At 34.8% G+C, this 23,069-nt stretch overlaps 1 protein-coding gene across 1 annotated transcript in view; it reads right to left on the reverse strand.

Annotated features, from left to right (window-relative positions):
• The window catches only part of LOC124363403, an 80,307-nt gene that overhangs the window by 35,873 nt on the left and 21,365 nt on the right, over nucleotides 1-23,069 (reverse strand). The window contains exons 2-4 of the mRNA XM_046818654.1: nucleotides 17,358-17,514; nucleotides 11,007-11,123; nucleotides 3,190-3,356 (exon numbers count right to left, since the gene is read on the reverse strand). Of these exons, the coding sequence (XP_046674610.1) occupies nucleotides 3,190-3,356; nucleotides 11,007-11,123; nucleotides 17,358-17,514 (441 nt within the window). The remainder of the gene's footprint in view (nucleotides 1-3,189; nucleotides 3,357-11,006; nucleotides 11,124-17,357; nucleotides 17,515-23,069) is intronic.

Genomic DNA, 23,069 nt, shown 5'->3' on the forward strand with positions numbered 1-23,069 from the left:
ACTGTTTCTTAAAGAATTAATAATTTTTTATTCAATTTACTGTACAGCTGTATTACAAAGGTATTTTTACACACTAAATTGGCCTATCTTTCTAGTGGATTGTTTACGAAATAATTTACAAACTTTCTTCTTATACACTTTGCTTCTTTTGCGGCCGCGTTTCTTGATGTTCCTGCCCTGTTGAGGTTTTATCTTGCTGGAACGGGTGGAAGGTCTTCAACGTCACCACAGAATCCATCCATATCAATAACTAAATTATGTAAAATACAAACTGCTTTAATAATATCATCCGCAGTAGAAGGATTAGTTTCAATACAATTACTCAGGATACGCCACTTAGCAAATAAGATTCCAAAAGCACATTCGACAGTTTTTCTAGCCCTTGATAGGCTTTTGTTAAAAAATCTCTTCAGCATCGCCTAGGTTGTTTCTTCCAAAAGGTCTCATGATGTTTTCTTTTAGTGGGTAAGCTTCATCTGCTATGAACACATGTGGAACTTTGATATCGGTACAGGGAATCTCCGTATCCTCAGGTATAGGTAATTTATTATTTTCCAATAAACGACCAACATCGGAAGCAGCAAACGTACCCCCATCACTTTGTTTCCCATAACCTCCAACATCAATACACACGAACTTGTAGTGGTCGTCGGCTACTGCTTGCAAAATAATAGAAAAGAAATGTTTGTAGTTGAAATACATGGAGCCAGAATGAGTGGGACACTTTATTCTGCCAATGTTTTCCATCGATTGCACCAATACAGTTTGGAAAGTTCCACACTTCATTGAACCGTTAGCGATGCGTTGGAAATCTGAAGTAGACGGTGCAGGCATGTGTGGAGAGGTTGCAGAACCTGCCAGAAACACTTGCAGACATTTTTCACTATAGCAGCTACAGTTGATGCGCCCATTCGAAAGGAAAATGCAAGGGATTTTAAAGCTACATCCTGTTGCTAGATACCTGAAACAAAATAAATTCGCTTCAATTTACTATACATACATATAAATAAATTTATGTATAGTATAAATGTGTATAAAAAATATATATTTTTTATTCTTTATTTTCAGATAAACAAGTGAACATGTATGGAAAAAACCTTCGCCAGGAATTTGGGAAGCAGCTAAGGAAGACCTTGAAGTCAGGATCAGCTGCTCCAGATGAGCCCTCCTCTCATTGGCCATACTTCGAGTCAATGCTTTTTTTTAACTGATCAGTTCATTCCTAGGACCATCCAGTGGAAATCTTGCCACTAACTACGATGATAGCAGTGTTATCGTATCAGAAGATGGGGAAGAAGAAGGAAATGGGGATGATATCCAGATTGAACAGTTAGAAACTATAGTTCTAGCTCCAAATCACCCAACAAATGAAGTCTCAGGAAACCTGACTAATGTAGCAGAATCCCGAAATGTATCAAAGACAAAGACTGGATACACCAAACGAGTAACACCTCAAACTGTTATTGGACAACAGCTGTTTGGAACTAGAAAAAGAGAAACTGAAAATGAAACAGAATAAAGCAGCCGAAAAACCCGAATGATGAGGATATTGGTTTCTTTAATTCTCTGTTACCACACGTAAGAAAACTGTCTCCACGTGACAAATTACGCTTTCGGATGCAAGTTCAAGGGATCCTTTTTTGACATGGCCTACCCACATCAACAACCAATGACAGCCTCGAGTACTCCATACATGGCTCTTTCCCCACAACATTCCGCAACTTCAAGTTCAACTTCGTTTTATCCACTTTATGAGAGTGGTCACGAAGACGCCACGACTGGTAAACACAGCTGCAGATGGTGGAAGTATTATAAGTTTTAATTAATTTTACTATATCAAAACTATGTCCTCAAACCATTAAACTTGGGTTTATAAATTAGCGTTTCATTATCAACCATAAACTAAAACTCTTATTGGCCAACCCAAATGTAGCTAAAATATTAACTAAACCTAAAAAAACGTTGTACAATAAAAGCCATAATTACTATATAAACAAATTATATTAAACCTCGTTTGATTTTAAAAATCAATAGATTGAAATAAAAATTCTTTTCTTTTTCAAAATTATTGTCAAGAGCTCGTCAAATAAATAAAATCACAAACAGTCTGAATAATAATAAATAAATGACTGTATGACTCTGATTTTATAAATTACTGCATTACAATAGTAAATAACTTATAAAATAAGTACCCGTAGCCTAGGGGCGTACTTTATAAACAAATAATAATTTATTCTCATTTTTACAAACTAGGTATTAATGTTATTGACTCAAATGATCTATGTTAAATTTTGAAACAATATAGTTAAACCAAATATTATAATATCACGTATTTAGTTACCTGATTGTTACCACCAACTTTTCTTCTGCTTCAATTGGAGTTCGATGAAAGTTGTGGTGAGAAACAGAGCAAACCAAAAAAACGGAAACGTTGTTTCCAATAAGTACGAGAATGTCACAGGCGTCATTCTCATATAAGAATGAAATCGTTTCCGAGTCATTTTCAGTTCGAGAAAAAGATGATGGTATTCCCCTTAGACTGCTTCTTCTCAAATTTATTGGATGCACTGGAAACCGTCCCTGTTGGGTATATTACCTATCAGCCACCACTTGGTGACAACTGACATTTCATCACTATCATCACTTGACTCACAAAGCATAACAAAAGCACAATCTAGTTAGTAATATTTTGTCAAACGAATTCACTTGACAGTGGTCGTAGCTTGACTGAGCAGCGTTGGTAACCTCCTTGCTATGTACTGTCGACATCGACCGCGACTTAAACTAGTAGCATCCACCGCGACCTCCACCTCTACCGCGACCCACTTGTTCTGTTCTTACCCTAAGATCGCTCAACGGTCACCCATCCAAGCAGAAACCACGCTCGACGTTGCTTGATCCGGATATCTTGCGATAACCATTGTACCCGCTACACTATACCATTGGCAATTCGATTAGTTTATTGTGTAGTCTCCATAAATACGATTATAACTATTTGTTGTAATTTTGTGTGATGTGTGAAAATTCCAACCTATTGTACATACGGGGCATTTAAATCGTAAAACAACACTCAACACTTTCGCGTTATAGCGATATAATTAGTATTAATAATAAGAAGTCATCACGTTTATGACACCAAACAATTCATACCGTTAAATAAACTAATAATTCAATTGTATAGAGTCTTACTTCTTCTTTAGCCGGGGAGTCGATGAGGGAGTTGAAGCTGGAGCGACTTCCGTGGTGAGATTTCCGCCGTAACTCAGACTCGTCACCAACCTTGCCACCCCGCGCGAGCCGCTCGCTCTCCACACACTGACCCAACGACACGCCAAACACCAGCCCTCCACCGTCACCTGCAAGCAGAAACTAGGAGTTAGTGAACGTCAACAACTTTGACACACCGCGCGAGCCGCTCGCTCTCCACACTCTGGCCCAACGACACACCAAACACCAGCCCTCCACCGTCACCTGCAAGCAGAAACTAGGAGTTAGTGAATGTCAACAACTTTGCAACACCGGGCGAGCCGCTCGCTCTCCACACACTGGCCCAACGACACGCCAAACACCAGCCCTCCACCGTCACCTGCAAGCAGAAACTAGGAGTTAGTGAACGTCAACAACTTTGACACACCGCGCGAGCCGCTCGCTCTCCACACACTGGCCCAACGACACGCCAAACACCAGCCCTCCACCGTCACCTGCAAGCAGAAACTAGGAGTTAGTGAACGTCAACAACTTTGCCACACCGCGCGAGCCGCACGCTCTCCACACACTGGCCCAACGACACGCCAAACACCAGCCCTCCACCGTCACCTGCAAGCAGAAACTAGGAGTTAGTGAACGTCAACAACTTTGCCACACCGCGCGAGCCGCACGCTCTCCACACACTGGCCCAACGACACGCCAAACACCAGCCCTCCACCGTCACCTGTAAGCAGAAACTAGGAGTTAGTGAACGTCAACAACTTTGCCACCCCGCGCGAGCCGCTCGCTCTCCATACACTGGCCCAACGACACGCCAAACACCAGCCCTCCACCGTCACCTGCAAGCAGAAACTAGGAGTTAGTGAATGTCAACAACTTTGCAACACCGGGCGAGCCGCTCGCTCTCCACACACTGGCCCAACGACACGCCAAACACCAGCCCTCCACCGTCACCTGCAAGCAGAAACTAGGAGTTAGTGAACGTCAACAACTTTGACACACCGCGCGAGCCGCTCGCTCTCCACACACTGGCCCAACGACACGCCAAACACCAGCCCTCCACCGTCACCTGCAAGCAGAAACTAGGAGTTAGTGAACGTCAACAACTTTGCCACACCGCGCGAGCCGCACGCTCTCCACACACTGGCCCAACGACACGCCAAACACCAGCCCTCCACCGTCACCTGCAAGCAGAAACTAGGAGTTAGTGAACGTCACCAACTTTGCCACCCCTTGTCAGCCGCTAGTTCTTCACACACTAAGCCAAAGACACGCCAAACACCAGCCCTACACCGTCACCTGCAAACAGGAACTAGGAGTTAGTGAACGTCAACAACCTTGACGCCCCTTGTCAGCCGCTTGCTCTCCACACACTATCCCATCACACACCATCACATGCAAGCAGTAAGTTAATGACCATTAAATATTTATTTTGACGTCATAGAAGTCTCGTTCAATCGTTTTTCTATACACCGAGCCAATGGCATATTAAACACCGTGTTTGCGTTACTTTGCTCTTGCCTCCAATACAGGGACAGTGTTCTCCTACAAAATCCAGCAGGTACTTGTATTTCTTCTAATGTTAATATCCAATTCTAATTTTATTCAAAACTATAATCTCTGTCAAAATTTTACAGCCTTAGAACATTCTACGTAAAACTGTTGCTTTTTAATGAGCTGACTTATGCCCTTCTCACAGACCTTTCATATGTCGTTGCACATGTCGCACATGCCTCGAGTCAACCCTGCTCTGACGTATTTCGTGACTTATGCTCTTCTCTCAGAGCCGTAGTGCGGTTACACACGTCTCACATGCCTCGAGTCCTCTGCTCTGCTCTTACACGTTTTGTGACTTGAGAGAAATGCATCTTTAAACCGTCACCATCAACACACACCAGACCTCCACAGGGTCTAAGGGCCATGCAGCACTTGCCACTGTGTCGGTTCATACACATACATTATCTCGTGGACAATCACACGGGGACTGTGCTGGGCTGGCTCCGGTAGGCCGGGCTATTTGTGCTGATGACGTCACTTCACTATAACCTTCTCCAATGTTTGTATACGGATTCCCTAACACTCACATGTCAGCGGATATAAAACATTTTGTAGTTAAGTGCTCCGCCTCGCTGGTTGCCTAGTTTTCCAACCGATTGTCGTTATTCCTTGCTTTAGCTTTTATTCGGCCAATTAGATTAAATTATTTGTGACTTATAAAATGTTTCCATTTCTCGTAAAACCCGGAAAAAACTAAGCGCTTTTGTAAACGGCGTTACGACCACAGAGTATAAAGATTCTAGTAATATTAAAACTGATTGAAATGTCTCCGGAAGAATATTTACTGGTTTCAGGCACCGGAAGATGGCAAATGACAATGTGGGAAAAGCTACTAAAATAAATTTAATTTGAAAAGATGTGCTTTACTGTAGTAGCATTTCTTTTTGAGTTTCAACGTTTACTTAATTAATTTACTTTTAAAAGTAATATTTTAGTAGTAGTAGTACTTCAGTAATTGAAAAACACATTTTACAACGTGATCGCAACGAAAGAGATCTTTTAAAGTAACGTAAATATATATAAATTATTCAAAGTAATTTTAATCATGGAATGGTTTGCAATTTATACATGTAACTGAGATGATATTTGGCATTAATAATTGTTGAAGAGTCACTCTGGCAAGATTATAAGTTGAAAAACCAGAATTTTTAACGCCAAATAAATACAATGGTGAGAAGTCTCACAAAATGTATGTTTTATATTATTAAGTAACACAAAAACACAAAGTATTATGTTCATCTCAACGATGGTAGTTCACTTGAAAAAATATAATAACAACTATGAATTTCTTACAAGAAATTCAAATGTTTCACAATTTTATACAATATAACAGACAATAATACCTTTAACAGCTTTGATTCAGCCCATTTGGTTATGAAAAGCTGCAGAACGATCATCAGTAAGTATATAAAACATAAGATCAATTTTGTTTCAGCTGTCAATAATAAACAAAGCTATATAAGAAAACCACCCACGAGTAAAAGCTTTTCCAGCTATTTGCTTCTTATCCTATTTATAACCCAATAGCTCTTAAGATTGAGTTGTAAAGTGGGCTAAAATATCGTAACTGTGCTCAAAAAATTAAATTTTCATTTTATCTATTCTATATTCTACTGTTATTCGTAGGGAGCCCTCAATATGACTCGTTAGAGTCAAGAGTAAAAACACGCTGGTAGCCTTTGCGTTTACATTCCAAAGCCACTGGAGTTTATTATGTTTTAGTGTCACAACTAAGAAAGAAAATCTGCATCAAGTGGAGCTAAAGGAAAGGTACAGATGGAGGAATCTTTCTATATTACACAGGAGGAAATAATAGAGCTCAGACAATGTTTTACGTAATTCTGGGAATTAGCGGAATACTTTGACAATTTTTGAGGCATTATCGCGATCTCGGGTAGGGCGAGTGCCAGAGCTATATATAGAGACCGCACCTGTCGCCGCCTCCCCACTCACCTTACACAATGTGGACTCACTCACTCCGGTTTGTGTTTTTCTAGAAAACAGGTTGTGTAACTCGGCAAAGCTCTATTATTTAATAATACACAAATCTCCTCCACTCACCTTACACAATGTGGACTCACTCACTCCGGTTTGTGTTTTTCTAGAAAACAGGTTGTGTAACTCAGCACAGCTCTATTATTTAATAATACACAAATCTCCTCCACTCACCTTACACAATGTGGACTCACTCACTCCGGTTTGTGTTTTTCTTGAAAACAGGTTGTGTAACTCGGCACAGCTCTATTATTTAATAATACACAAATCTCCTCCACTCACCTTACACAATGTGGACTCACTCACTCCGGTTTGTGTTTTTCTTGAAAACAGGTTGTGTAACTCAGCACAGCTCTATTATTTAATAATACACAAATCTCCTCCACTCACCTTACACAATGTGGACTCACTCACTCCGGTTTGTGTTTTTCTAGAAAACAGGTTGTGTAACTCAGCACAGCTCTATTATTTAATAATACACAAATCTCCTCCACTCACCTTACACAATGTGGACTCACTCACTCCGGTTTGTGTTTTTCTTGAAAACAGGTTGTGTAACTCAGGACAGCTCTATTATTTAATAATACACAAATTCTCCTCCACTTCACCTTACACAATGTGGACTCACTCACTCCGGGTTTTTCTACAATTACATACATACAGGGTGGAAAAGAAGTATGGAAACGCTTTCACTAATTTTGTATGGTTTCAACTTATACAAATTAAATTTTGTATATCACCACTTGTATTAAGAAACCTAGTTTTTGAGACCAGTGGGGACATTTTATCTTTTCAGGGGGACGGCCCGTGAGGAGTCGGACGAAAATCTTAAATGTAAGCATAGGCCGAGTTTGGTATCAAATTAAAGGTCTAGTAAAGAGAAACTCATTACCGCAAACCGCACTTAAAAAGGTTGACCCTATCCAGAGTACGGGACGTATGAATTTCATGACAAATAAATTTAGTAATTTTGTCTTTGTGAAGTAACTAATTTACTTTCAGTAGTATGTTTTTATGTCGGTTATGTAAATTTGAAAAGCAATTTCCAACAAAAAATTATTTTTTTTTACCTCTACATTTGTTGGATAACTGTAAATAGGGGTTTTCCTGTCTTGTCTTCAAGAAACTGAGAGTATGCAATAATACCACCAACTCCTTATCAACATGAGGTCAAGGTCCAGTCCCTCCAGCCCTTTTATCTCAGGCAAATATAAACTGGTTTAGGCAATACAAAACAGTACTGTCACAGCAAAACTCCACAGTTTTGTATTTTTAATATCAGCTTGGTTTTTAGTCTACTTAATAATTTCGTCCACGTAAGATAAAGTTGAAAGTCTTCACTAGAGGGTACTGCGATAGTTATACATTTTTTTACTTAAGTGTTTACATTTTATCCTAATAGTTTTAAAAGCAATGTCACTTAGTGAGTTTGAGAGAATCACGCTGCTTATGATGCTTGGGTATGGATATCTAGTTCGTCCCTATGAAGAAACAGCGCATTTGTTTAATGACACTTTTCTTGATAGACCCCCAATTAGTAAGTCAACAGTGTTTAAGACAGTAAAAAAGATTTGAAGAAACTAGAACAGTCAAAGATCGCGAAAGAAGTGGCAGGCCTAAATCGGCAACAAATGAACAAATATCTTTGGATGTACTCCAAACATTTGTTGAAAATCCCAGCACCTCGGCCAGAGTGGCTGCAGAAGATCTTGATATGAGCCATACCTCAGTGTTGAATGTTTTACACAAAAACAAGTATCACCCTTTTAAAGTAACCCTAACCCAAGAACTTGCAGAGGATGATTTTGATCGAAGGGACTGAATTTTGCGAAATAATGATGAGAAAGTGTGATGAAATTCAAAATTTTTTAAGTTCGATATTGTTTTCAGATGAAGCTACATTCTTTGTTAATGGACAAGTTAATAGGCATAATTGCCGTTACTCTGGGCCGACCATAATCCACACTGGATGATAGAAGGCCACACGCAAAGGCCTCAGAAAGTGAATATGTGGGCTGGAATAATAAACAATAACATTGTAGGACCGTTTTTGATAGATGGAAATCTAACAGGCGAAATTTATTTCAATATGTTGACAAATAACATTTTGCCAGCAGTGCGTGCTCTTCTTGGGGCAAATTTTAATGCAGTATGGTTTCAGCAAGATGGAGCAATGCCCCATTACTATTTGCGGGTGCGCAATCTGTTAGATGAAGTGTTTCCTAACCGTTGGATTGGTCGCAGGGGTACCGTTGAGTGGCCGGCTAGGTCACCGGATCTTAATCCACTAGATTTCTTTTTGTGGGGCTTCTTAAAAGATAATGTGTATAAAACTAAACCCAGCCAACATTGAGGAGCTGACAAATCGTTTATTAGAAGAAGCAAGAAGAATTAAAACCCGAGATGCTTCAAAATGTGACAGCAGTAGGTTTTTATAATAGACTAGCTCATTGCCGACAAGTGTTTGAGAGCAGTTTGAGCACCTCATTTAAAAGGTATGGTTATTTTTTGTAATACAGATAATTTTTAATTTAATTCTTTTGGATAATTGTGTTTCCATAAAGTGTCATTTTCAGTCAGAAAAGTTTACTTGAGACTGTGGAATTGCGGAAAAATAATAATTAATCAAACGTAACTTATGAAATTCAAACCGCCCGTACTCCTGGATAGGGTCAACCTTTTTAAGTGCGGTTTGCGGTAATGAGTTTCTCTTTACTAGACCTTTAATTTGATACCAAACTCGGCCTATGCTTACATTTAAGATTTTCGTCCGACTCCTCACGGGCCGTCCCCCTGAAAAGATAAAAATGTCCCCACTGGTCTCAAAAACTAGTTTCTTAATACAAGTGGTGATGTACAAATTTTAATTTGTATAAGTGAAGCCATACAAAATTAGTGAAAGCGTTTCCATACTTTTTTTCCACCCTGTACATCTACAAGCGGACCACATGTTCAACATGTTAAAAGGAAAGGAAAAGTTGTTCTTTTTAAAATTTAAAACAAATTATTCCAACCAAAACCCGACTGTACCACCACATATGACGTTTTATTTATAAAAATGTAATTGTTTTAAGTAAATTTATTTAATGACAAGTCATTTTCTTAAATTGTATTTAGTAAATGATTTACTTAAGTTAATATGTCAAGCCCAAATGTCATAATTTATATATGTACTGTACAAAGTTCATTATGTTATCTATAGCTGTTTTTAATTTGGTCTAATTGTAAAATTACTTAAATTGCCTACTTTAACTAGCTTTAATTTGACGTGGAGTGATAAATGTTCATTTTTTGTATTTAGAGAGGTTATTTTAAAAAGGCCATGAATTAACATAAGTCCAAAATCGATTGCACTACCCAAACTATCTATCTCACCTACTACAAGGACTCCACACCTCCAATCGCGTAACACGCTTCGGAGATTCAATGCCCATTTAAAGTCCATAACTCATTTCATTATTGACAGATAGAACGACATCAGACGAAACATAAACGTTTACATCCCCCAGCCAACAAATTTGTAATTGTGTCATCCTGCTGAGATAAAGGCTTCAGCGACGCTCATCTAAATTCCAGGATGAATATTCACATCTTAGAACCCATTCTTGTCTATGCAGAAATGAGGTTCATGCAACATTGTAACAGTCTACTGATGAAACCTCTCTTGACGTATCTTGCCACATGATATATTTACATCATTTTCATTACATTGAGTTTTATATTAGTGTTCAAATTATAAAATTCTGAACCCGAAGTCACCGTAAAGTTGGGATAGTTAGGCTGCATGTGTAAATATGTCACATGTTAAAATTTCTTACGAGTGTACTGGTTTAAAAAAATAATTTATTCTGCTATTATCTCGTTGCCATCATGGTTACCCATAAGATAAATGTAAAATTTTCGCTAACATTTTGCTAAATTACATGGAGTGACATGCTCCATCTTCGAAATCCATGCAAAAAAAGCTGCAAGCAAAATTTCAACTCTGTAGGTCATTTCGTTTTCGAGAGATCGCGCATATAAGACAAGGCAGACAGAAATTAATTTTCCGGTCCCTCGAAGATAATCTTTGCTGACGCTCAACCAATTACATATCCTTATGAAGGAGTGTCCTACTTTAATTTATTTCATACGCCATTATATAATTGACTAGTAGAAACAAGACTTTTACATATAAGATATTGTTCATTTATTGCCAAAATATTTGTTGGATAATCCAAATATCCCAATATACTCTTAAGACTTACTTTTCTCCTTATCATCTTTCCCAGCCTTAGAGTCAAAGAAGCCGGTTGTGATGGCCTTCCTCTTGAGGAGGTAAGCTCGTCTCTTCGGCTTCTGGACAGAACCGGCAGCAGTCGACTCTGCAACAACAAACATCTGTGTTCAACAACACATTTGTGTATAGAGATAACACTAGCTCAGATACACTAGGCCTTAAGAGGTTTGTGAAGATTTGTTTTATGCTTTCGATTTGTTAAATTAGTTTTAATTGCGTGCTGCTTTAGGGTAATGCATTTCTGGTACCAACATTAAAATGGTAAAATATTTTCTTTTTTTTTTTTTTGCTTTGTTGGTGTTTGTGGATCTTTATCACTTGTTATTCATACTTAGTTTTTTGCATTGTCACTTATTTAAAAATATTTTATTCACATTGTTGTTCATTTATATATTTTTGCTGTTGTTCTTCTTATCCGTTTATACTTGTTTTCACTGTTACTTATTTACGGATAGTTTATTTTTGCATTGTTGTATTTTTGTTGTATTTTATTAACATTGTTGTTCATTTATATATTTTTGTTGTTGTTGTTCTTATCCGTTTATAGTTTTTTCACTGTTACTTATTTACGGATAATTTATTTTTGCATTATTATTTATTTCTAGATTGCTTATCTGCTCAATCATTATTTAACATTACTGTTATAGTTATTATAATTTATACTTATTTTGTGCACTGTCAATTATGTCTAGGAATATAAAGTTCAATTGCATGTTTGGCTTGTCCCTTGTCATGTTTAAGCAGTGCGGTAATTAGCTACTTTGCAGTATTTTTATAGTTATAAAGTGTGTCTTTGACCGTGTGTGAAGTGTGTGTGTGTGTGTGAATAGTGTGTGTGTGTGTGTGTGTGTGTGTGTGTGTGTGTGTGTGTATCTAATAGCTTTCTATTCCGATTTGCATAAGAATTGCATTTTTAATCAATGACATGACTGATAAGGAAAATACATGTATTGTGACGAATTTTGTCAACAGACATTTTTCAACGCGTCATAAATTAAATATGCCATTCTTTTTAAAACAGTTTTAGGAATTAAGAGACTACAAAGAAAAAAGAAGTTTATAATTATAGTCAATATGATTGTATAACGTGTAATCCTGAGAGATTAAATTGTATTCAATCAATATCAAATATAAACATTTATAATGAAATACACAATAAATATATATTTTTTAAGGTTTTTTTTTATTGAAAATGAGTAAAGAGAATCATGTGAATTAAGTAAGTAATTTAGAACCAAATAAAATACATAACTTTGAACTTGTTAGGGCTGAATTGATTGTACTGTAAGTTTTTTTTATTGAGTAATAATAGTGAAGATTATTGAAGTAAGTCTGATTTTTTCAATAAAAATGTTAAATAATCGCAAACGACAGCCAGAGTAGTGTAAGAATATTATCTGAAAGCAAACACTTTCTAGAATTCTCTCTGTGACCCAGCCCCCCACCACCATTGAACCGAACGCAAACAATCAAGAGGAAGTATTGCGGGAATAAATGAATGAATTGAATGGTGTTTACTAAGTTTCATAAAACATCGTATAACACATGAAGTTTTACACAACATTAAATACTCTTAAGTTAAATAAGTTGGAGCTATCTATCGTATACCTGTAACCATATGATGCGGTTTTTTCATTTCTCCTGTAACCATGGGTTAGACCCACAAAAAAATTCACAAAAAGTAGTTCACATAAAATTTTGAAATAAAAAAACTCAAAATTAAAGTCTGATTAATACTCTAAAACATGAAAAATATCAATTTTTTTAATTTATCTAGGGAGTTTAAAATTGCACACAAATGTGGCCAAAAATTATATTAAACCAAATTTTAATGTTATAAATTGTAATGTTTTGATTTTTTCAACGGAAAGAGATTTACATTGATACTAAAAACAATATTTAAAGCTATAAATTCTATTAAAGACAAAATATAAGGAAGTGTTCCGAAAAAATTATAAATGTATAACTATAAATTGAAAAAATTGCTTTTCATTATTCTTTTAGTTTTTTTAATAATGTAATCATCAGTATACATTAAAAATCTGATGATTCACAAATGACTTGATATCTCAAGTTGGTGTAAATTTTGCCAACTTGTTTTACGCCGCCATATTAGCAAAAGGTGAACACAAAACCAGTATACTTTTTAAAATAGTTACGTATAAGGTAACTATGGGTTTAGGAATCCAATTACTTACTGTTTTCTAAATAACCGGAGATAAAAATCTTTTAAGGGCCAAAAACTGCTTAGGATATTAGAAGACTGGAAACACGAATTTGCATTAAACAATTGATATATTAGCTGGTTTAACCCTTATCCAGCCCTGGTATTACAGTAAGAATACTACACTGGGCTGTAAATTCTGTACATACTGTACATCTGTCCACATGGCACTGCTAAGCAGTAAGGAGTACGTATCAAAACTAAGATTATTTTTATTTTGGAGAGTACTAAACAAAAGAAAAAGGGTAGGGTACGATAAGCGGACCCTTTTTCTTATATCGAAATTGGTAAACGATATTACGTAATCATAACCATCGATATAATCAATCGATACTGATTAATTATTTTGAACTATTAACTTAAATAATCTATATCAACAGCTGTAAACACTCTAAAATAACACACGTAGGATAATATTTCAATTTGACATAAGTAATTCTTTTTATTAAAAATGGCAGTCAATTTTAGAAATTTACACGACGTTGCTTTTTCGTGGCTTCAACATGTTGGACTCGTACCGAAAAACCCATTATGTGAAATTTGTGGGAAAGAAACAACTGTAACTGTGAGAGGAGTAAATATGGTCGTCTTCAGTTTTCCTAATTTTGGTTATAATAATTTGTTTGATCACTGTAAATATTAAATTCATATTTTAATTTAAAACATATGATTGTTATTAAGGACTATTATAGGCAAGATGACTATATTCTTCGATATAAAAACCGGGTCCGCTTATCGTACTCTTCCCAAGAAAAATACCCAGTTCTGTGAACCCAATGTTACTGGTGGAGGTTAAAATAACTCTGTTTTGAAAATTTTGAAAGTGTGTGCTTTCAGAATACCAATTCATAAGCTATGTTGGAACCATATTTCACAGATTAGTGAGGGTGGTTACAGATTGGTGTTACTTAAATTATATGTGTATCATTTGCAAAGCTCATTGCTAGGTTCCTATTGTCAATTCCAAGTACAATCAACAGTGTAGTGTATCGCGCTTATTACAGGCACTATTGAACATTTGCTTAGTAATTTTCTTTTTACGAATTAAAGCTTTATAAATGAAAAATGTTACTCCCTGAATCTAAAACTCATGTAAATATTGTAACATTTTCACATTTATATTTGGGCCTGATTTCAAAAGTACATGCATTTTCTGCTTCAAATACCTGAGATTTCACGAGGAGTATCAAAAGAAATTTCTACTTTCACTGTATTTAGGAAAGTTATCTTTAAAGACTATGAATTTAAAATAAAATAATATATTCCTAACTCAAATTCAGACAGTGACATTTTATATTTGGCATCAATAAAATAACTCAAATTTCTGTGCGAAATTAATTTTATAATATATGATTGGATAGTTCTAACAATTTTCAGTAACTAATACAGTAGAGTAATTTAAGTAGTACTAATTTTAATATTATATTTTAGGCTAATGATGACTCTTAAAGTTTGAGTCTGAAGCTGTTTTAGCACTTATTATATAATTCTATGGAGTCGTCTGAAAATTTTGAACGGAATTAGACATATTTGTGATAAATTATATTTAAGTGTTCATTGCAAATTTTAACACAATTCTAAATAGTATCATATGCATGATAAAAGCACAAAATATTACATATAACTTTTACGATCAGTATTATTGCCTAAATGGGCATACATATGACTGCTTCATGTACCACGGGGTTGCCTTCTTCGTACCCTGGGTACGTAATTATTGCTGAAAGTGAGAACATTGTATATCTGACACAATACATTGTATGTAATTTCTTTCTGATCTCTGTTAGCTATTCTCCGATTAAAATGTTTATACGCCCGAGTTTGAAAAATAAACACAACAAACCATTAGACCTACAATAACAGGAATTACATAAAAATATTATATGCTTGTTTATTTTGGCGTTTATACACGTAAAGAAAATCATTAACAAATAATAACTTCCATTGTTATATCCATAACAGCGGAAATGGTACGTTTTGGCCCTTTAAAAAAATTGCAACTGGAAAATTGAAAACTAGGAAACTTGCAATCCTATGACGACTGTATTTTATACAAGATAATAAGTGTGCTGTTTTTCGGTACAAATTTTAGAATTCGGGTATATCTATACTACATGGTACGGAGTACGCCACACCACGTGTCACGTAACAGGCTTCGCTGAGGTTGCATGCCAGATTTCAAAAAAAAAAAAAAAAAAAAAAAAAAAAAAAAATATATATATATATTTTTTTTTTTTAAATATATATATACTTACGTTAAATAGTATAAATGGCAATAGCCTTATTTAATTTCAATAAACATTGAGACGACAAGTGAGAGATCCGGGTTCGACTCCCGGCGGAGCAAGTACTTTTTGCGATTCAATGTTTATTGAAATTATATATATATATATATACAATTACTTTTTTATATTAAGTTAGGCATTATAGCACTTTTCAAATAGTACAGGTTTTGTTGAGCTAGAGAGAGCATTAAAACATACACAATGTTGTCACCGAGATTTAAAATTTTTTTCTACTTTATTATGTTTAGTTTTACTGTATGAATAAAAATGTCTAGTGTTAAAATCTCATATGATTGTAATCAGCTTTTTTACTAATTTATTTATTCGGCAGTTTTATAGTTCCCATGACGGTTACCCATAATACAAATGTTAAAGTTTAGCTGATGCTCAACCCACTTTCATAGGGTTACATGCACCGTCTATCTGCACGTTTGTGTTAACACAATGAATAGAATAAATATTTTATTTTAGTTTAATTAGTTGTTTATTTACTTTACGTGCTGTTTTTAAAGAGATTCGATTGTACACCACCGTCCATTTTGAACAGCACTTTGCAGAACAAAAACAGTATTTAAATAATTTATTATTGTACATTAAATACAATTATATTTTGGATCTTTGGATTCAAAGACTACTCATAATAAGTCATATACTACCTTATAAAATAACTTATTACAGAATAATTTGAAATTTAAACTATAGAGTTAGACGACACAACAGGGAAATAACATTTTTTTATTTAGGGTAACTTAATCGTTTCACTCCTCCCACAAGCAACCGCGACGAGAGATTCAAAGTTGCTAAGAACTTTGGGGTTTGTGACAACTAGATTCTTTCTAAACTTATCGTGCACTACACAAAGTACGGTGTTGTTGGCTTTAACACTATACTTTTAAGACTAAAAGAGCTTTAAGAAGTGATGACACAAATACTTGTGACGCCATTGTGTCTTGCAGCCACTCTCAACAGTAATTCAGTACCTTTTTTTCTCATACATAGATCTTGACTTTCCTTTTTTCTTTAAGAGGGTTCTTTCTACGCAAGCACTTTATATGCCCCTAATTTCTATAAAGAGAAACCCTTAATATTAAATACTAATAACGCAAAAATTTTACAATATATAAACTCACATATAGAGGAGACTAATACTAAACCCATTGAAGCAGTTCGTTATTCATTCAGTCGGCGATTTGCATCAAAGTAATCAGTAATACAGTATTACTAGAAAGATTCATCAAGTATTGTATTCCTCAAAGTCGAAGTAAAAGACTTACTGTAAAATAAGGTACTGCGCCGTCTCTATAGAAGTGTTTTCTTAAAATTGAGTTCCTAAAGACTGCTAAGATCCAGTATAAATTACTTTCCAATCTGGAGACATTATATTTTCTTTCCATATGTAAATATTACACAATATGTAAAGGATTTAGTGTATTTAAAACCTAACATATTGTACAGTATCATTAATTTTGGCAAATATTTTGTAATTCTCTGTACATTTTCTTAACCTCTCCTCTTACGAGAAGATTATTCTCCGACCTTTCATTTTTATCGTAATTCAATACAAAAGCCACCTATCAAACTGGGCTTGGGTTGTGTGTTCTACTTACACGTCTACACAATTTCAAGATTAAAAATAACCATCCATACTATTCTAATGAATACAAAATTTTTAATTGGATTACGAAACAGCTTATTACTGGATTATTTACGTGCATAGTCATAAGAATAGTTTTATACTATTGTATATTGAACATAATTAGTATATGATCGCTGTGCAGGGTTAACCCCAGTTGTGCAGCTGAAGACTGACCGGATGGTATCCTGATCGCCACTCCGAGGTTGAGGGCTTGTAGTTTCGCGAGAGCAACCTTCTGCAGGACCCGCCTCTCGATGTCGGACAGGTGCAGCAGGGATGTGTCCCCGAGGGTGATGGTCCGTCCGGCAACATTGGTCCACTGGCAGTTACCCTGCAACAGGTCAGTATTTGTACAACACAAGCTTATATAAGCTAAAACTAGTAGGAGGGGGAAGAAACCAGAAGCAATGTGGCAACATGGCGCTTAGATTCCACTCAACTGAAATCCCATCTGAATCAAAATCGCAATATGACATTGAGACTCCACTCAATTCAAATCCTACCAGAAGCTAAATGGCAGGATGACATTTATACTGCACTAAACTCAAATCGCATAAGAAACAAAATCACAATATGACATTGAGACTCCACTCAATTCAAATCCTACCAGAAGCAAAATGGCAATATGACCTTAATTTTAGACTCCACTCAACTCAAATCCCATCACAATTAAAATGGCAATATCACATTTACGACTACACTCAACTCAAATCGCATAAGAAACAAAATCGCAATAATATGCCATTGGACTCCACTCAACTTATATGACACTCTGAAATCATACTCTCGCTGTTCATTTACGAGTTCATTTAGAGTATCTTCATCACCGACTATTTTGGATCTTTTCAGACAACATGACTTTAGATTTCAGAATAAGATCATTTCAGGAAGGTATAAGACTTCCATTATAGATAAGACTAAAATAGCTTTGTTAGCCCTTAATAAGACTAAAATAGCTTTGTTACAAATTTCATTGATTCTATGCAAAACTGTTGGAAATTACATACTGTTTAAAATAAACAGTAACAAATTTTAGAACCAATACGTAAGGGGTGGACTACGTCTAAGTTTCATAAAGTATAATTATGTGCAACCCTTGCAATGTGTATTTAACGGTGACCTTGGGAGATCTTAGAGGTATTTAGGTTTCTGACCCACAAAAGGAGCTTTATATTAAAAATTACAGCTCTGGTAATCTCAGTTATGTCACAGAGAATAATTGTGCTAGTAATTGCTTTTAGTCTATCACCACAATCTGAAAAGAAATTCCTCAGAGTCAGGATCCGTGATGGAGCTCGTTGCAACCGCCCCAAATAAAATAGAATTGTTTAACTGCAGTTAACAATGTACATTGCATAGCAAACGTCAATTTTCATACTTATTTTTTTATTTATCCCACATTAAGGCCACACTTAAACTTACAACACTCAAACTTCACTCCCCATTCATTCCATGCCAATTACGCCCACTTCCGGCGCTGGAGTCAGTTTCCTCATCGCGTGGTCTCCCAGTTGAATGCCATAAACTCTTCAAACACTGTACGAGTAAAAAGCGTTTGACGCCAAGCAGAGTTTGATACGAGTTTTTTAACACTTAAAATTTGGGCGTTGAATCATTTTTAATTGAGTTTGGCAAACTGTTTATAAATGAACACCTACCAAATGTTCATATACCACCGTTCTGTGCATTCCCGAACGGTAGGTCTAGTTATCTCTGCCTCTTCTCTCATATTTATGTATGTCTCGCGCTCTGGTTAAGGCACATTTAGACAAACAATATGAGTTTTCTTCTAAGATGTAAAGACAACAGCTGAAAAATTTTTAAACACTGTATTTGCACGACTCTCTCAAGTTCAAATTAGCGATGATGCGAATTTTTTTTTTAACTCTCTTAAAATGGTTGCTTGCACAGGCTCCCCACAATACGTATCCATACGAAAAATGGGGATAAATTAAGCCGTAGTATGCCGTAATCAGTACCTGACTCGGGCAATATTTTGCCAAAGACCATAAGACATACACTTATGAGGATAATTTGGGAGAAATGTGATTTTTCAATATCAACCCTCGATGAAGGTGTATTTCAAGGAACTTTGAAGAACAGTCTTCCTCCAATTAATTATGTACTTCCCCGAGTCAAACGCCTCAAAACTCACTCAGAATATTGCTAATCAGAAGCCTGAGAATCAGATGCCTTGTGTTTCTGAAAGGGATTGATCACTCACCAGTAATGTGAGAGATCATGATAAGCCAAAGTACAGAGAAAGTTCTAAACACTTGCAACGATAAGTTCTGGCAAATTGTTCACTGGGGTACACTCTTTGATGGACTTAGAATGAGTGACACGTACTAGTGGATCGCCTGGTGGTTTTGACCTCGAATTAAATCTACATTGAATGAATTTATATGGTCGATGTAGCATTTTGTTTTTTAAACTATACATTTTTTCATAGTTTAAACAAATTACTATAAAAAATAGTCTTTGAGTTATATAGTTTTGCTTTAAGTATTATTTTGATTACTTGTATGTAAATTTTCAACTAAACAGATATAGATACATGTATTAAAGATACCAGTATATCAATAGGCCCTTAAAAAGGTGATAAAAGGTGGAGGAGAGAGAGCGGAGTGCTAGGTGCAAAGTACACCGGTATTTTTCGTCTAGTTTACTAATAAAGTTATGCGTTCTCTGTATATGTTGTCTATATACTTTGCAACAGTGAAAATGTATTGTTCTGTCGAATATTTCTTGTATATGTTTAACAGAAATCGTATTTAAAACGAATATTTCTATTAAACTTTCACAGCACATTTTTTATTACTTCGTTCTTGTGTATAGTATTTAATTTGATTTGAAACTTCAGCTCATTATTGGATTATTAATAAAATAGATGAAAAATACAAATTAATATTTCTACATATAGTATATTTCACCTACTAGATTAAAATAAAAGATAGAAAGATAAATAATGGTAAGTACTCGTTAAAAATCGAATCCCCTTCATAGTTAAAGCATGTAAATTGTTCTGAAAGCCTATTTCAGGATGTGGCCTCCAGAAGGATTTGTCCTTTATAATTGCTTACATTTAGGACTTCCGAATAATACATTCATACCTTCCTGTCAGAACTAGAACTAATAATGAGTATTAAGAGCACTTTTAACAAGAACGCCATTATAATAGCAGGCTATTGTAATATTAATTTGTTGAACATTAGTGCAGACTATTCAAAACATGTTTTTGTGTTAATAAACTAATAAGGTCTCAATGTTTCTTTTAAAGAACGTGCCAAAACTGCTTTTAAATGTACTATACTATACTAGATAATATTATCACAAATATATAAAAAAATATTGTTTTTTGTTTGAACCTGGTTGATCTTGTAACTAAATAAAAATACAATAATATATTAACTACTATAAAAATCAATAATTTAATAACAATATATAGACATAAAAAATAATACATTAAAAACACAAAAATCAAATTAAATATATAAATACAAGTAAAATCATAATTTATAGATCAACTACAAAACACGATAAATTCAGCACAATAAAATATAAACTATAATTTTAAACTGTTTTGTACACCTACCACAGTTTATACGAAGCTTTAAAATTAATTTTTCAAACATAAAGACAACAATACAAATTTTGAATGGCTAACAGAAGGCATAAAACCCAATGTCAATGTAAACGCCATTAGCGTGTAGCCCGATCTACTGCAGATTGCCTTGTGCTCACCGCATATTATAAAATACAAAATATTAAATAAAGTTAACACGCTGATAAAAGAATGGCAAATGACAGAATGCCTTGTATAAGGAAGTAAACGTAGAGCATTTATATTTATTGAGGGGATACTGAAAGGATACCAATGAAACAAGTGAAAATACAACATTAAGTATAGATAATAACATAATATCTTACACCATATAGCCTTAGCAGATAATTGTTTCTTTCAACAATTAATTTATTACCATTACAGGCCAACTGATATAAAATAATCTCTCATTATGTACTCTTCATGTTTGCTTACCCAATAGGTCGTGGCAAAATCTCTGCAACCTGTAGCATGTAGGCTACATTTTTTAAATACACAGTAACAATTTATTGCTTTGAAATGAATTTTTTTAATTTTTTTTTTTTTTTTTTTTTTTTGAGCTAAAATAGTGAGTATATATATGAATGTTCGTGTCAAATGTTGATAGTAAAAATGTTTGAAGTGGTAAAAAATATATTTATTTTAAAATGAGTTGTTATTGATATTTGTTTTTATTTTGAACTAAAATAGTGAGAGTAAGTCCGTATTAATAGTTGGTAGTAAATATAATTAAGATGAAAAACCTTAATTTAAAATTTAAACCGGACGAGCAGTATAATTGCTCCAGTAAAAAACAATTTTCCGCAAACACTTCTACAGTTATGATCTTTGAAAAGTAAACATCTTACACATTAATATGTTAAAAAATTGTCAAAAACATCCTTTGTGGGACTCACGTGCTGCTTGCTAACAATGTTTTCGGACAGTTTCTGAAGAAATTCTTATATCTACACAAATTTTCTGTTAAGACCAAACTTAAAATAATAAAAATGGCGATGTTATTGTTGGATAATTATATGAAATAACTCATACTGAGATAAAGTAGATTACGGATTATGTTTTTCCATGCAGGATCGGGGAAGGGAAAGAGGTTAATATAAATTAATTTTATTATAGCTTGATCAATTATTAAAGAAAATTGGTAATAAAATTAGTATAATACGTAAAATATTCATAATTATTTGTGAAGTTATCTATAATTTATGGAGGCCGGATATGTTATGGTATAGATCTCTTATTCTTGATAACCTAATCAACAATTATCCACACTACCGTCCGTTGTTATCTGCCGTAAGATGGCGGCGGAGTATTAACGATGGCGGTGTCTTTTGAAGATTTGTTTCGCACCTCTACAAAAAAATCAACATAATTTGTAAAATTATAAACCGAGACTAAATATTACACTTTGATGACACTTGCTTTCAGTGCTAAAATACTTTAAAATTAAGATACCTTACTTGCACTAATTCAACCTTCAAAAACACAAGTTCCAAGAAAAGCCTGGATTTAAAATATTTATAACAATTTCGAACCTTTTACATTATTTTCAACAAGTTATCTTTGTCTTCCAAAACCATTGGGAAATTATATGAGAAGAATATTATATTTAGTACTAGTTCTTCTTAACAGAACTTGATAGAGTACAAAATATAGGATGAAAAAAATAAAACTTACTATAATTCTTTAAAGTCATTTATACAAGGAGTAACCACTCACCAATCTTAACCCAGATTAACAACAAATCTATTGAAATCAGGAAGTTATGCTTAATGAACTGATTTACTGAAAAAGACTTTCTCACAAACTGTGTAAATCGTGAAGAGCAACGTACGGGAAACATCATCGTCTCCAGGTGTAAAATTCAACTCATATTTAAAGAAATAAGCCAGTTATTCATTTAATAAAATGAAACTTCTGTGATATCAATCTATCTATACGATTTTCATTACACTTATAAACCTTTCATTACATCTCTCAACCTTTCAGCGTGAAGGATGTTATGATACTTGTGGACTACACTTACGATTAAAAATGATTAGTTCTTTTTTTAAAACATTATTTAAAAAAGCACACACAACCAGTTTATCATTTTATCTAATGACTAGCAGTTTCCCGTGGCTTCACACGCAGTTAGGCTTTGCACGTGTATGAGCACTTCTGGTTCAAGTGAATCATATTTACGTCGCAAACATTTGAATTTGCCATGATCAAGAAAATAGGTAAAAATGTGTTTCTTTACGGCGATTGCAATTTACTCCGGTGATATTAATTTTCTGCTCCAT

Source organism: Homalodisca vitripennis, chromosome 5 (assembly GCF_021130785.1).
Source record: "Homalodisca vitripennis isolate AUS2020 chromosome 5, UT_GWSS_2.1, whole genome shotgun sequence".
Lineage (NCBI taxonomy): Eukaryota > Metazoa > Arthropoda > Insecta > Hemiptera > Cicadellidae > Homalodisca > Homalodisca vitripennis.